The sequence below is a fragment of the Tetrao urogallus genome (genome assembly GCF_951394365.1).
Source record: "Tetrao urogallus genome assembly, chromosome: 2".
In the NCBI taxonomy this organism is placed as follows: Eukaryota; Metazoa; Chordata; class Aves; order Galliformes; family Phasianidae; genus Tetrao; species Tetrao urogallus.
Window position 1 is genome coordinate 26940710 of NC_136814.1, and position 16764 is coordinate 26957473.

General features: G+C 35.6%; 1 protein-coding gene across 1 annotated transcript in view; it reads right to left on the reverse strand.

The window, feature by feature from the left end:
- BABAM2 (BRISC and BRCA1 A complex member 2) overlaps positions 1 to 16764 on the reverse strand; it is a gene marked incomplete at both ends in the record, with an annotated part of 152943 nt that overhangs the window by 73151 nt on the left and 63028 nt on the right. Inside the window, one exon of the mRNA XM_079550028.1 lies at positions 870 to 979. Coding sequence (XP_079406154.1) covers positions 870 to 979 — 110 coding nt within the window. The remainder of the gene's footprint in view (positions 1 to 869; positions 980 to 16764) is intronic.

The window sequence follows — 16764 nt, forward strand, 5'->3', positions numbered from 1 at the left end:
TAAATCAAATATTGAATTTGTTTTTTTAAATGGCACCCACCATCTTATCCAGACCAATGCCCTGCTGAGTGAAACCTCAACTTCTCTACCAGTTCAAAGGAAAGTCACTGCAGTATTGACCAGAAAAACAAAACATTACTGAAATTGTGTTAAATTACCCTGACTGGTGAATACTTGAGAAGTCTAATATTGTTACTTTTTTTGAAGCAGACAGTGCACTGAAATAGGAGGAGCACTAAGGCATTCTTAATTCCAGAATCTGAAGAGCAAATTAATGAAAATGGACTGACTTCCTTCCATTTTAGGAGTTTTTCAGCAATGGTGTTTGTCAACTGCATTGTCCAACAACCTTAAAATTAAATATTCAGATATTCTCCTGGAAAAAAGTAACCTTGTAAAGATGCAAATTCATAAAACGCAGTTTAAAAAGCCCTCGGCCTTCTACAGCTCTTTAAACAAAGGAGTTACATACAGTCAGAGAACTTACCCATACACATATGTGTATTTATATGTATTCCTTATCCCTCAATGAAAAAATAATTAAACATTACTCCACAAAAAAGGTACCAGTGTGTTGTACCATAGGAGACACTCAAAATATGCTACAGGAAAACTCAGTATGATACTCATGGATTAAAATGGTACTACATGCGGCCAATGATTTCTTCATCCATATGTGATCCCGTCAGATATAAAACAAGCAAGAAGATCTGTCATTTCTCCACCACGCACAGACTTATAGTAAACATTATGACTTTAAGCAGTTTAAAGAAATATGACCATGTCAGCTAGCCAACATTTCTCAGGGAAAGTACGAATAGTTCAAAGATGAAACAAAAAAACATTTCAGAACAAACTGTCGCACTTACTGTTCAATGCGTGGAGAGAGATACAGCTTAGGAAAAACCTGAGTAGCTTCTGCATCCTCAAAACTAACAGAGAGAAGTGCAACATCTTCTCCAGGATCTTCATTCACATCCTGTACATAAAAATAAGAAAGATACAAACAACAGAATGAATACTTGTAAGCTTACAGATAATGAGTCAGTCAAGTACCAATTTATTTAAGAGATGCTTTAAAGTGTGACTGCTGAAAAATAGGTTGAAAATTTCTTATTGTATTAGTACTTGAAAGATATTCTGTAGTGCTTAGTTCCAAGTACCAAAATAAAATTACTTATTACTTAACAAGTATACAGTAATGTAGCTCTTCTTCAGATGGCAGAAAAACATATTTAAGTAAACATGCAGATTTCACTGTTAAGAATTCTCAGTTCAGTATTAACATCAGACACAAATACCAAGGAATTTTATGTTACAGTAGCATAGGATTAGGACAACAGACTTCACATTTGTTATTTTTCAACGAAGTGCATGGTGCATATTTTCTGCTGTACTCAACTCCTTTGTTTTGAAGAATTTTTTTGCAGTTAGGAACTTGTGTCTAGAAGTTACTGTCCTTGAACTTCCCATAGATTGAATCCCTGCATTACTTTCAGAAGGCTGCATGCATAATAAAGAGTATTGCAAATAAATAAATAAATAAATAAATAAATAAATAAATAAATAAAATACACTAAGTATTAGGACAGTCAATATAAACACATTCACAGTTAAGGCTCTCTTTGCATAAGAACAATCAGGCACAATTTTCGGATCAAGTAGAACAAATTTTGTTTCTGGATAAGACCTGATATCTCTCCAACTCATGAATCACATACAGCCCAGATAGCTGAATATCTGCTGAATACAACTGCATTTGAGCTCCCAACTTTGTGTTAGAACCGTGAATTAGCAGTACCAGCATCTTCACCTAGCACAAGTAATACGGTGCTACTTGCTGCACACAAACAGAAGTCCCTTAACATGTTTGTGCATATGTACATAGCAACTTGCCAAGATGCATTTGTTTTTATCCGCTTTGGAAAACTATGAGAGGAAACAGATAACCCAGCAGATCTGCACTCAGCACAGGATCAACATGGTGCAGCGTGCCCTGGTGTGGTCTGCCTTACACGCAGCTGGGAGGAAGGAACATGCAAACCACTTAAGACATTGTTTGAAGATCCTGCCCAAACTGGGGGAAAAAACTGACTGCTGAGTGGTTTCAGGAAGAAAATCTCATGCCATGTGAAGCTTTGGCAGGACTGGAACTGTTAACGTCCAGAGAGACTTGCTGCATGTTACCTACTACGTGCAGAACACAACATGCCAAGAAATTTAGTGATAAGCTGAAGGGAAGAGTAGGTCTTAAAAAAAAAAAAAACAACACAAAAAAACACCCTAATTGTATTGCATAAAAATGAGACAGATCTGGAAGTGTTTTCTTAAATTCTGCTATGGTGTACTGCTCAACTTTAATAGCTGGAAGAAAAGTGCACTCCTAAGAATGCCTATAAAATGGCTACAGGCACAGTCAGGTTGGGAATGAAACACTGCTTTAAGCTGCAGTTGCAGGATAACCCTCCATATCAGTATCAAGGATGACAATAAATCGTTTTCATGATGGGGTACCATCATACATTACAGACAGGGTTTCACTGCTGTAGCCAAGTATGGCATCAATTGAATTTTCACAATTAACTTGCTAATTGTCAATAAAATGAAAAGAACTATTAATATAAACTAAACAGTCATGCTAATTATTTAAAATATTTTATTGTAAGAGGCATTCCACAAGAAATGACAAGTATATATAATACATACCTGTGTACGCATGTAGCTCTCTCAAGACCACATTCTTTTTTTTTTGTAATTCTTGTCAAAACACTTATTAGAAGAGAGGAGAATCTACATGCTTTTCACAAAACTAAATCTACTTAATGCTTAATTTGGTGCACAAATACTTTGCTATCATGCATATGATCAGCTTCTAGAATATCACTCAGGTGCTTACTGATCAAAGAAAAGCAAAATGAGAAAAAAAAAATCACTACAACATCCATTACCACTTACAGTATTATTACAATGTATTCATGCACTCATTAATAACTACTTTAATACAAAGACTCACAGAAGAAAAGCAAAAAAGTACATAAATAAATGTAACATCTTGGCACGTTGAGATACAATAAGTTGATGTGTGCATTAAGAGCAATAAGCTCAGATGTAATATTTTTCATTTATAAAACTAATACACAAAATACAACTACCGTTGCCAGCACATCACCACATTACATTCATATAGCTACTGTCCAATGCAAGTCTGAATAAAGAAATCAACATTCATCTCTAACTACCTCTTTTCAAGTAGATGTATGTTTTTTGCCTGCAAACCTGCAAAGTTAAAATTGTAGCTTAAAAACAAACAAAGAAACAAAGAAACAAAAAAACCCACCACAAAACAGGCAGCATTCCCATAGGTTTTAAAAAGACGTGATGCAGTAACACTAAGGAGTTGCTCAACCTGGTTGCTCAGACGGCCACAGATTTATTTTGAAGTCTGTTTGTATTTGCACGATAGTGATTATTTCTTTCAGACTTTGCTCCTTTTATTTATGCAAGGATCTGCTTGGTAGAACTGCATTCATCCATAGTATGTCTGGTGTCATTTATAAAACTAAACCAAAAACACATGTCCTACAGATAAACTGTAGAGAGACTTCAATTAACAGACCTTTTTGATGTTGCCTGCGCCAGCCACAGCTTAACTCCTTCAATGATATCTCTTCTGGTCATTTCTACAAGCTTGTTAATGACCAGGTGAAATGATGCATGTCTGTAGAAGTAGGCAATGACATTTTTCCAGCACAGGGGCTGATATCCTTCTCTTTCATCAAGGGGTCCAAAGGCAAAGGCTGTTTATACACTCCTTATCAAATTCTGACTGGCAATGTCTTGTCTTCCCTTTTCCCATTTCAGTATGTCTATTTCTCTCAAAAAGCAGGCAACTTTTAAACAAAGCAGCAAAACAAAATCACCTCTCTTTTTTTTCTTTTCAGTTGGTGTCAAGAGAAGGAGTAACTTCAATTGCTTCTTCAAGACTATTCCCTTTTAGGAAACAAAAGGGGCTGTTGAACTCCAATCACAACACATTTTTTAAATTAAAATAGCCAAGGTGATTTTCATGATTCGTACTTGTATTTGACACACACCACTTACTGCTGAAGGATTTTATTAACACAATTCTACATTTACAAAAATTCGATTTTCTAAGATCTAAGAATGGCAATTTCACACAAAAATTAGCATCCAACGTTAGAACTGCCATGTTAGAAAGCTAGTTCATACTCACAGAACTTTTTCTACCTAAGACTTTATGTAAGATATTATTAAACTGATCTTACACATAATGAAGGATACATCTGGACCACAGGAATTTTGAGGTTTGAAAATTGAACGTTTCTAAAAAATCATCTGAGATCATTAGCTAAGCTTGTGATAATGCACGCATATTAGATTTTCCAAAACAGTCTTATGATTGCTAATAAAAATCTCTGGCACACTATAATATAAAAGATCCAACATGAGTTTTCTTAGTGTCTTTCTGTCATCCTGTTATTACATGTTTCTATTTCAAAAAATAATCTTCCCCTCATTACAGAAAGCACCTATACAAATCAAACATGAAAAAAGTGTGTACAAAACAAACATTAAAAACAAATAGCTTTCTATCTCAAGAACTACAAGTGTTTTCCTGTGTTTATACAAAACTTGCATAGCTGATCTTTTTAACTAAAAGTTCCATAGTGCCCTGGAACTGCAAATGTACATAGTAAAGCAATGTGGTGAGAAAGAAAAAAAAACTGCACATTTTCAACTCATATTTTAGCTCAGGTTTTCTTTTTTTTTTTTTTTTTTTGTGTGTGTGTGTGTGTGTGTGTGTGTGTGTGTGTTTGTGTGGTGGAGGGGGGACTGAGGGGAAGGAAGAGGGTTTTTGTTTTCCACAAGGTAAGCGTAATGAGAAAACTCATGATATTTCATTCAAATTTACTCTTTGTCAACTTAGCCAGTGCAGATGAAATGCTCATTAAACATGTACTTTTTACACAAAAGGACAAAAGGATACATGAAAATACAAATACAACACAGGACAGATGAAATTGAAAGTTACAGGTGATTTTAGAATTCCTTTTTTCCTCAAGGAACTTCAGGAAAAGACTTCAGGTATTGCAAGACTCAGAGAAGTCTCAAGACTTAAATATTCTATTCTTAACTGTATCACCACTGTCTAAACAACTATTTGTTAAATGTCATTCATATCAAGCTACATTTACATTAAAGCATACTATAACACTTATAGTTGCTCTGTTTGCAAAATGCTTCACATTTTCAGGAAGTTAGTATGATTTGTGTATGATAATCATCAAATACACTTTAAGCATATCATCTAAAGGGCATTGTTTTCTTATATCCTACCTACTGTAATTGAAAACTGGGAATTTACTGGAACTGACAATTTATTATGAGTCAGATGGTTGATAGCCAGTCCAACCAAAACATCTGCTCCACACAGTCACAACTGCTATAACCCATTTCCTCTTGTGCCTGGAGTCTAACCAAGTTGTACATTAGAGCTTAAAGATGCAGATTCTGGAAAATAAGTTATTACCTTTTTTTAGTTATCAAGAGAAAAAATCTCCTTTCTTCCTTTTATTAGAATATTCTTTCAAGAAGTATTTTTATCACTGGCATGGAACAACCTGGGCAGCGCCAGGACTTGCTTTTTAGTTCAAGTGGAACACTTGAGAGGTGGAGGCTATGAAATGAACGGACAAAAGCATGCAGTGGACTAAGGTATAAAAGTCAGGTTAACTCTAAAGAAAGAATAAAGAAAAGAAACATCAAATTTGGTGGAAGGGATTGGAAAGGCTGTATGGGAAGAGAGTACTGGTGTGCTTTGGGAACGACAAGCAATTTGGGGTATGGGAATTGGTGGGAAACAAAGTAAGGGTGCAGGGCTTCTGGTAAGGATGCTATGTTTGGACCTCTGGAAATGAAAAGCATATGTCCAACCCACTGCAAGATCCTCTGGGCTAAGAGAGGCCACAATTGGCTGGTGTTGCAGAAGCCTCTGGGGCAGATAAGCTAGCTAACATCCAATCTATATGGGATAGGCCAAATCCACTTCAGAAGTCCCCAGTTCATCACTCCAATCTCTTCCGGGAGGTTTCTGGCCTTTAGTTCTGACAAGTGCTGAATAACTGTCTTTGCAGTATGATTCTGATGGGATGAGATTGTTTGCAATAACAAAAGCAAAGGATACTCTCAATTTACAACCTGCAAGATGTGAAGAAGGAGCGGGGGAAAGGTGGAACCGAGAGGCAGAATACAACTGAGAACATAGAGGAGTGAGTAGCTGCTGATGCTACTATCTACAACCAGCTTATGACAACTTGAAGTCTTAGCACACACATTCTCAGCCATACCACACTAGTCAGCTTCATGGAGCATGCAATTCATATACTGGGATTCTTTCTGATGAAAAAGGTTTCCAGAGGAGAAATGCAGAAGAATAACAATCAGAATGCTAATTCACCTCATGGCTGAACTTAACATGTGATATTTTGTGATAAATACCTATTACAGAATCACGCTTACTAACAACTGAGAAAGGAACAAAAGAACTTGCTTTTGAAACTGAAATATGAATTGCATCAGAGAAGAGAATACATACTTTTGTTTGCTGTATCAGTACCAACGGGCTACTTGCATTGTATTGGTAAGCAATGCCTGGCGTTTTTGTTCCAAATGACAGCATGCAGTAATACGAAAAATAACCATCAAGTAAAGTACAAGCAACTCTTATAGCGTAGTAACTTCACTAGCCAGCTTTGATACAAGTAGTTACATGTTCTCCAATCCTTCTTCTATATTTAGTGTTTGTTTTTAAAATGAGAAAACATGGTAGGGGAACATAGGCTAAGGAACATGAAGTGGCAAAATAGACTAAGAAATCTGCTTCACTCTAGGGAGAATATGTAATTATACCAGGAAATTCTTTTTACTATCTTCCAGGAAATCCACCAGGTCTGATCAAGGATTGCTTATTCTTTAAATAGGATCTTGAATTAAAACAAAGGCAGTCACCTTGTATGCACTGCCCACAGTACTGAAATGTTCTAAAAACACTCCTTCTCCCAGAGTACGACAACAAAACTTTTGCCTAACTCAGTCAGGGCAAAGAAATGGTTTAAGCACAGTAGTTCCTATTTTAAAAGAAACTTGTAAATCATAGTCTGGGAAGAACTTTGAAGAATCTGATAGAGAATTTTAGGACAGTGCACTGGACTTTTTCATTAAAATAAAATCAAATGATTATGTATCTTCTAAGCACTGGGCAAGACATTTAATTACACCATTGGGCATCAAAAATGTTAATTTTTTTCTGAAAGTATGAGTAACAAGTATTTGGGTTTTTTTATTTGCTTATTTGTGTTCACTGGTTGTTTTCTCATTTGCTTTCAGACTTTTATATAGAAATGCTTTGCACTTCTCTAAGACAAGAACTGAGATGTGTTTTGCCTAGACAATTTTATTACTGTTATAGCAATTTACCACTACTCAATATAAGTTGCTGCCAGAGTATGGTAAAGAATGCTGTTAGGAAAAGCTTAGGAAAAAGCAAAAAGGTTAAACAGAAAGAATGATGTCCTTGTCCATAAAAATACATGTGAGTATTCACAACTTTCAACATTCATGCCATTTAGGTGAATAAAATTTAATTTATTCTGACAACATGAAAAGTTGTGGTGACACATTCATCACAGCAATACTGTTTGCTTTGGTCTGAAAAACAAAGTCTCAGAAAACAAGGTAGATACCTTTGAAGGTCAAGAAAACACTTTGTTAAGTGTTGAATTCAAAATTAGAATATATATCCTATGTGCAGCCCAGTCTAAAATTAATATTGGGGTAGCCTTTCTGGTGTGTTAATAAAACTGATTTCAGGTGAGCAAAAATGCTTCTAAATATTAATTTTTATACCAGACACTCAAGGAAGAGGATCATTCCCACATGTTGACTGAACTGTATTTATTAACTACGTTTTAATGACACCAGAATAGCAGATACTTTATAATTTTTAAAAAGAGGCTGACAAGTAGGATGCTAATGATCTTAAACTTCAATTCATTCACTCAAACCTAAATACAAGTACAATAGCTCTACCAGCTCTACTATCAGATATCACATTTGTATTAAAATAAGACTAAAACCCCAATATTTGCATAGCTAGAAATGTGCACAAAAAGAATAAAAATGACACAGAACAGGGAGAAACAATATTAGGAATCTAGACTGCTGGTTTTTCTTTTTCCTACATTCATAAATCCTGCTTTTGTTTCCTAGGACTTAAATTTATTCAACACTTCAGAGGGACTTAATCTCTTAATTTTGGTTTTGTTTGCTTCAAATTTACAAGCACAATGGATAATTTTTAATATAACAATATGCTTTTACCATTAAAAATGAACGCTAACCTGGAAGATCACCCTATTACTCCAATGAAGTTTTGTAGGCAGAATACAGGTTCAAATAGCACCATCAAGTTTCCTAAGACCTGAAGCAAAGCAATGACATGTCTCTGCCATTATCAGCTAAACAGATAATCGTAGAATTGTAGAATCACCAAGGTTGGAAAAGACCTCAAAGTCCAACTGTCCATCTACCACCAATATTTCCCCATTAAAACATGTCCCTTAGTACAACATCTAAAGTTCTTTTGAACACCTACAGGCATGGTGACTCCACCACCTCCCTAGGCAACCCATTCTTGCACCTGACCACTCTTTCAGAGAAAAATTTTTCCTAATATCCAACTTGAACCTCCCCTGGCACAACTTGAGACCATTCTCTCTAGTCCCATCGCTACTTACGTGGGGGAAGAGGCTGACCCCGCCTTGTCACAACCTCCTTTCAAGTAGTTGTAGAGAGCAATAAAATCTCCTCTGAGGCTCCTCTTCTCCAGACTGAACAATCCCAGTTCCCTCAGCTGTCCCCCATAAGACTCATGCTCCAGACCCTTCACAGTTTCACTTCCCTTCTCTGGATACACTCCAGAGCCTCGATGTCTTTCTTGTAGTGAGGGGCTCAAAACATGGTACTCATCATAGCACTGGAGACAATCACCCCCCTGCTTCTGCTGGTTGGACTATTTTGGATACAAGTCAGGACATCATTGGCCTTCTTGGCCACCTGGGTACACTGCTGGCTCATTTCAGCCAAGCACTGACCGACTGCTCCTTTTCCTCTGCACAGTCTTCCAGACACTCTACCTCAAACCTCTAGTGTTGCCTGAGGTTGTCATGGCCAAAATGCAGGACCTGGCACTCGGTCTTACAGAACTTCATCCCATAAATAATGGGCTGCACAAAGTGCCAAGAGATTTCAAAACTTAGTTTTTTACATGGATCATCCTGTCTCTTCTTAATCGGCGAACAGCTATGACACCCACTTACACCAAGACCATGTTGTCTTGTCAAAAAAACTTTTTCTCTTAATAAAAAAACGTTACATAAACTCTTCTCCACAATGAAGACGTTCTTTCCCCTGCCAACAAACATACCAATACACTGCTCTGCTGGCATCAGTGCTGCTACTGGCAAAATAAAGGACAGCACAATCTGAGCATCTGTGTGAGAATCTATTTGAAACCACAAGACCGATAATGTAAATATTTTCTTATAAGCACGTATCTGAGATAAATGACTGTTTAAAGTTTGTTGTAAACAATGACTGACTTTTCTTTTTTTTTAATTTAAAGTTATCTGTATGGAAAACATGCTCTCGAGTGCCTTAAAAAGTCTTGTTCAGTTAGGAAGTCATGGATAAAGAGCAAATAAAGGATAAGTAGAATTAAAATTAATACTCGGACTAATAACACCAGTCTCCTAAACCAAGAATCATTTAAGGACAGCAAAGCAGCAAGAGAGAGGAAAAGATTTACTTTGTTCATTTGGGGTTTGACTAGCAAACTGAGCAAATGCTAATTTCAGTCGTATGCTTTACATTTGCTTCCGTGTTTGCATTTTAGGGAGGACTCATTTTCTTTGCTGCTTTTGATGTCCTCTACTTAAATTTCTCATCTGACACGATCAATATTGAAGATTTGAAATTTATGTACTTATACAACTAATCCCAGCACTGTTAGACTCTATCTGTACTGCCTTGCCACATGCCACAGTGTTTCCTTGCTAACAGCATACACTACAAGACGTTTCTTTCACACCTCTCTCTGCATTGTTATCTGTTTTTCACACCTTTAAAACTTGGAAGAACCACATTAGGAATAAAAAATGTAGATCTATAGTCACCCTGTAGGACCCCCACATTCAAACACCATAAAACAAGACATCTTTCACGTATATATAATTAGAACTAATTACTTGAAACAACAATATTTAAAAGTAAAGCAGATTTGCAATATTTCTAAATGCAAAAAAACAAACTTCAAATGTTCTTAACAAACAAGCAAATAGATACAAAAAAAACCATGAAATACTACGCATTTAGATGACTTATGTGGAAGGTCACTGCTGCATGGTTTGTCGCTTTACAGATCCCTCAAAGCCATCAGGCTGTTTCTGCAACATGTAGTTAGGACCGATTTTTAAATGTAAGCCCCATGTTTTTAAACTCAGTTATAAATATTTGCGTATTTGTACAACTTGGAATCTTCTACTAGGATTTCACTGAGATTCGAATCTCTCCAGCTCAAGTCTTGAGATGACTGAAATACAGTTTACTCAGAAAACAATATTCACATTCTTCCTTATACTACTGATTTCCAATCTGTTTAAAAATGGTAATGTCCTTGCAGAAATGAAAGAGCAGTTACCTCATGTCGCACTGGAAAACAAGATCTGCTAATAAAGGTCCACACACTTAGCTAGAATATGAACAGACAATTAATACAGTCGGAAAGAAAATAATTTTCCTGTCGAGTCACCTGTCAAATTTTCAAGTTTACATTTTCTATACTGTGGATATTCGTATATACAGATATTTGTATTTTTGAAATGTAAATCGACAAAACAAACATTAATGGATCAGTACATGATTTCAATTAATTTAGAGGGAATCTGGCATTTCTGTAATCGTGATGTGGTTGAAGGTCAGGCTAAGAATATATATATTTTTAAAAATCAATCCAACTTTTTAATAAAAGCTTTTTCTTCATCTCCACATATTCTTATGTGCTCCTGGTTCAGTGACTATTGCTCTGTAAAATCAGAAATACTATAGATTACATGGGTCACAACAGAAATGCCAGTGTAAAGCCATATTCTGAGACATGTCTTCAGTGAACCAGGAAGTACCAAGAAAGATTTCACAGATGAAAAAGTGAATAATCAAAGTGTAAGGTAAAAGCAAGCAAAGTTACGGTTGCTCAATGCTCTTTCACCGTTGCAGCTTCGTACTGCTGACCTGATTTAAAAATATGAAATATTTTCTCTTAAAAGGAGATGCAAATGCAAGTATTAAGTTTTGTCAGTTGTTGGTTCTTGAAAATAACAGTAATGCTTTGTATTGAAGTCTACAGCACTTTTGATTAGAAAGCTATTTATTATGCATTCTTATTTCAAATGTACAATATTTGTAATTCTTTTCAACAGAATTCTATTACCCCTTTGTCTGCATATTACTCTTATTCCTCTGGGATCTGAAAACAGTGGGATGAGGGGGTGGTGATGCTTTTTCTGCTTCGTACAAAAAATGTGCAAGTTGGAGCATCCTGTCTCCATGAGCCCTATTTACATTCATTACTTCAGCAAGCAATGTTCATAGTGTAATTGAGTACACAAGAGCATAAATACACTAATGTCAAACAGTATCTTGCAAAAACCAGTTGTTTGCAAAAACCAGTTGTGGAAAAGAAATCTTTTGGTAAGAAGAGAAACAGCTCATTTTCTTGCATTTGTGTGATGGTAGATCCTGCTACAGGTAAAAATACAGATGCTGGAATGAGTGATAATAGTTGTCTTAGACAAAAAGTTCTACAATATCAGTCTTTCAAGGTTCACATCTACGCACAAATGTAAATCAGGTATACAATATGAGAAAAAAACTACAGGATTATTCTGTTTTATATATAATAGAAGTCACATTCTGATCTACACTCACAGATTTTACACTAATGTCTTTGTAAACAACTGGCACAGGATCACAGCAGTTTCACACAGTGAGCCCTAACATTCAGTGGGACACAGGTGCCAATCAGCTAGTATAATACTGAGGTGCACAGCAGCATTGACCGAGATCCTTCAGATGTGAAATGGCTGGATCTTTCCAACAGCTGGCTGCAGACAGAAGATACTGATGCCAAGGATTAGGGAAGGATGCAGGAACCCCAAATAACACAGAATCTGCAAACATGGAATAGGCTCCGATAACATCAGTTATCATCTCATCTGGAGATTCCATCACCAGATATTCTCTCATTTCTGCCCCACCAGTGCATTCATCACCACCAATGCAGGATAAAGAGGATATCTGTTTAAGGGACAATTATAATACAGTAGATTTCTTCAGAATAAGTCTATCTGCATTTTCATTTATATTTGTAAAATCAATTTCATTCATTACTTCAAATTCCATCATAAATTTATAGTTATTCAGTGTCTATATCTCATCTTCTAAATCAGATAAATTTAATTGCTATTCTAGCATCACTGAAGAACATAAATCCAAGAAAACAAAGGTTAGATTTGTAAATCTAATCTTAACTCAGACTGGTTTAATTTTATAATCCAAGCGCAGCTCCACTGAGCTGCACACACTGGAAAAGGACTCTCCAGTTCTCCTGAGTACTTCTTTCAGAAGTATAGATAGCTGCTACAATAAAACCTACAGCATTGTCTAGACTAACTTCAAGTAAATCAAGAAATGTCATCAACTCATGGTGAAGCGGCCCATGACTGAATGTGTTCAAAGATTATGTTTCAAGAGAAGATATGCCAATGTATTAATCTTCATCTTTGTACAAATTTACTGTAAGCTCTTCAGATATTCCTGTGGTGTATCTGAAGGTTCTTTTAAAAGGTAAACTTTAGTTATGAGCTAGCTACTGCAGTAACTGACTCAGATTCACCCAGAATAACTGCACTCATTTGACAGCAGTTTGTCTTAAGGCTACGCTGTGTCCAAACATACGTGCTAACAGTAAGTGGTTGTTGGTCTGTTTTTAATATATATAAAACAGATCTACTTTTTTTTTCCCCCCACTGGAACTATTCAACATCTACTTACATTTGTCTATATTCCTCTCCAAAAAAAAAAAAACTTTTACTTCATTCATTCTGAGAGCAGATTAAGCCATGCTCCATTAATCAAGGACAGTGTGCTCTCAAATTAAGAAATGTTCTCTACAGGTATTTTCGTATCTATGAAAGTGGCTTCCAAGATGCGTTATATTAAAACTTTAATCTTTGCAAGATTACTATAATTATTAGTTACACTATAATAACTGGTATTGTGGCAACCACATGTTTGATGGTCTATTGTTAAAAGACAAGCAGTCTCTTTTATAAAGTCTTTACTATCTGGAAGGCAGATGCATAAAGATATCTGGAAAGTCCAGAGACAAAACCAAACATCCCAATTTTTTTTTCCTTATGTTGGCTTTGTACTGTAATTAACTCATTTCTGCAGCACTCACAAGTTATCTTGGAACACGAAAAGGAACTAACTGAAGACCACTCTTTCTCAAGTCAGTTTCACTCCGGAACACACTGGTATACGTGGTACAGTAACACCCCTAAAGTTTTACTGTTCTACACAAATGAAAAGTTTATCTGAGATAAGAGATGGTATTGAGAAGAACTGCTTTACATTATTTAGCAGAATAGTAGAGAATGAAGATTTACTGCACAGATGACAGCTGTAATAGTTTTAGTTCAAGGCAAATACAAATAGTAGTGAATTCTGTATCTTTTAACACAAACCTACAGGTTAGAGGACTGAAAATAAAAGGAAGAAAATATTCTACCAAGAAAGTCTAGGATATAGAAATGAACCAACAAGGAAGTGAAAAAAAAAAAAAAAAAAAAAAAGATTCTCAACCTTGGCACTAAGAAATAATTTAAAAAACTATTTCAAATAGTTTCCAAACAATTTATTCCAAATACACATAAGTACAAGAATCCACTTAACCATAACTCAGGTCTTATGGACAGCATCAGAACCAACAAGTTTGAGTAGAAGGCATGGTCTTAAGACATGATGCAGTGTTTTAAAGCCTCTGTTAAATAGTAAATTTTCACTTAAAATGTTAGGTACACTGAAGCAGTCCACTAGATAGCAGAGAAATGTGCAGCTTGATTCCTTATACACTTTGCCAAGTGACAGTGTTTCACAAAACATCTCAATACTTAGATTTCAGAAAAATCTGACCATGTAAGACATGCATGTTTCTGTAAGCTAATCCTTTCTGATACACTGCTAATGAAGACCACTGTCTGTGGGTACATATATATGTTGGCAGGATGCACTCAAGCAAGTTTTTTTTCCTATTAACATCACCTACTGTAACAACACACACTTGGGTTGTTTCCCTAACATCATACAGGATGGAGCCAGATCTGTGACCTATATTACCTCAGCTCTGCTGCAGTCAGGATTTGGTACTAGAAAAAAAAAAAATTAGAAAGTATGCTGTTGTCTTTATGTGCAATTCACATAATAGACATTTTATGTCTCAGATTTTAATCACTATACATAAAAAATCCAGTATAATTTCTAAACAGCAACTGATGAAGGGGGCATTGACTTGTTCCGTTCCTGACCACAAAAACACTTCGTTGGAGTTTGTGTATTCTGTAGATGGTTGGACAATAGCACAGGGTCATGTAAAGAGAAGACCTCTTCAAAAAGCTTTCACAAAAAGCACCAGAAGTTGCACAAGCTTTTGGCAAATGAGCTGTTATTTTAATACATTAAGCTTTGAATCAGTCTATCAGCTGATGGAATCCAAAGATTCTTTCTACTAAGATATCTTCACAGATGGCCTCTTCACAAACCACAAACTGTTTAGATTTTTCAGCATTGCTTAATTCCATTATGATGATGCATTCAATGTATAGCCAAGGACTTCAATTTTATTTTCTTTTTCAGTTTTGCAGAAAGCAAAAAGTATTTTTTTCCATGTGTGTCCTTTTACCCCTACATTAGTTGTGAAGAAAATCCACTTCTTTCTTATGCTCTTAATGACACACATTGGGCAATCGAATTTTTCACTTTCACTTTTTCTTGACTGCACTGAACATAAACACACATGACTGGCATGCAACCCAACTAAGTACATTAAACAATTGATTTTTATTTGCAGTTTTAAGTGGCAGTGCTATTCTTGGTATCTCTCCCCAAAAAGGCTTAATTATCTAACTCTGAATGCCTTTCAGATAAGGTTAGTCAATGTATTTAAAGTTATTTGAGAAAAGGGAAGGTCATAACTGACATCATCAGACAATATAATTACTTAATGCCTCATTTCCTTAGGAAACCAAGCTAAAATGAAAGAAATGAAAAATCTAATTTATCTGAAATTCTGAAATATTGAAGGTAAACTCTTGGCATGAAAATTTATAAAGAATTCCTTTGTGCAAGTATGTACAGAGAGTTGTCAGCAATACTCTATTACTCGTAGAGGTTGTTATTTCTGATTGAAAAGCCATGCCTGAGAAGGAAAGATGAAAGCCTGCATGTTGTTGTACAGGCAGATAGATGGCTGACTAGTAGGGGTACATGAAGCAAGTTCCAAGATCAGCTGTTCTTAATGTTCAGAAAGCCTAAAAAGTGGAGATTTAAGACAGATGGTGAAATGACTGCTGTTTGTATAGTTCCTCAGAAAAAGTCATTCATTTAGTTTCTGAGATACAATGAAAACAGTTTACAACAAAATGCTGCCTTGATTTAAAGGAAGGTTAAAAACAGAACAGAGGTAAGTCTGAACTGTTAGGGTTCAAAGTCTGTAAACATTGCAGTCATCATGTGGGGAGGAGAAGCAAAGCAGAATTCAGACTATGTCTTGTTGATTTTAATTGTGTTTAGAAATACAAGGGAGAGCTATTAGAGAAAGGAAAAATAAAAGATATAATGGACACAGATACATGCTAATTTTCATCACTCTATAATGCATTCTTGAATTAAGCAGGTGATGCCTTCTCTTATTGCGTGTTGAAGAAAACTGAGATGAATGCTACTGAAAACTATCTTCCACAGCCTATGTCAGTTGGTGAACACCTACCCACTTCAAATATTCACTATCAGACCGCAGCAAAATGCTTCACTTGAAATACTTTTCAGAGTAAAAAACATTTTTTTTTTAATTCAAATAGAAGTATTTTTGTGCAATGTCTGCTAATCTGAATAATGCAGCCCTTTCTTCAATTCTTAAAAACACTTCATTTTCACTTATTATCTGAAAAGATAACCTTTCCATAAATGTCTGTACTTCATCATCTGATAACTTGATTATACTAAAAACACTGGTGGACTAATTGGTTAGAATACAGAAGTGCGTTTCCTGTGAAGATCACTGAAACTGTGTGAGATGAGATTGAGGCCAATAAGAGGCAATACATTCTTGAATCTTCATGCTACAGAAATTCATTTCTAGGCATCAGGCATGAATTTTCTATGAAATAAACAGTGAGTGCATTCTTGTTTTTATATTTTCATGAAATAAACATAGCAAAAATGTGTTATCAAGACAATGAATGGAACCGCAACATACTTTTATGATAGGAGATAGGTGACAATACCCTGACTGTTAAGAAAGTCTCCGACAAATATTTTTAGCATATTCTGTGATGCTTATGATCAACT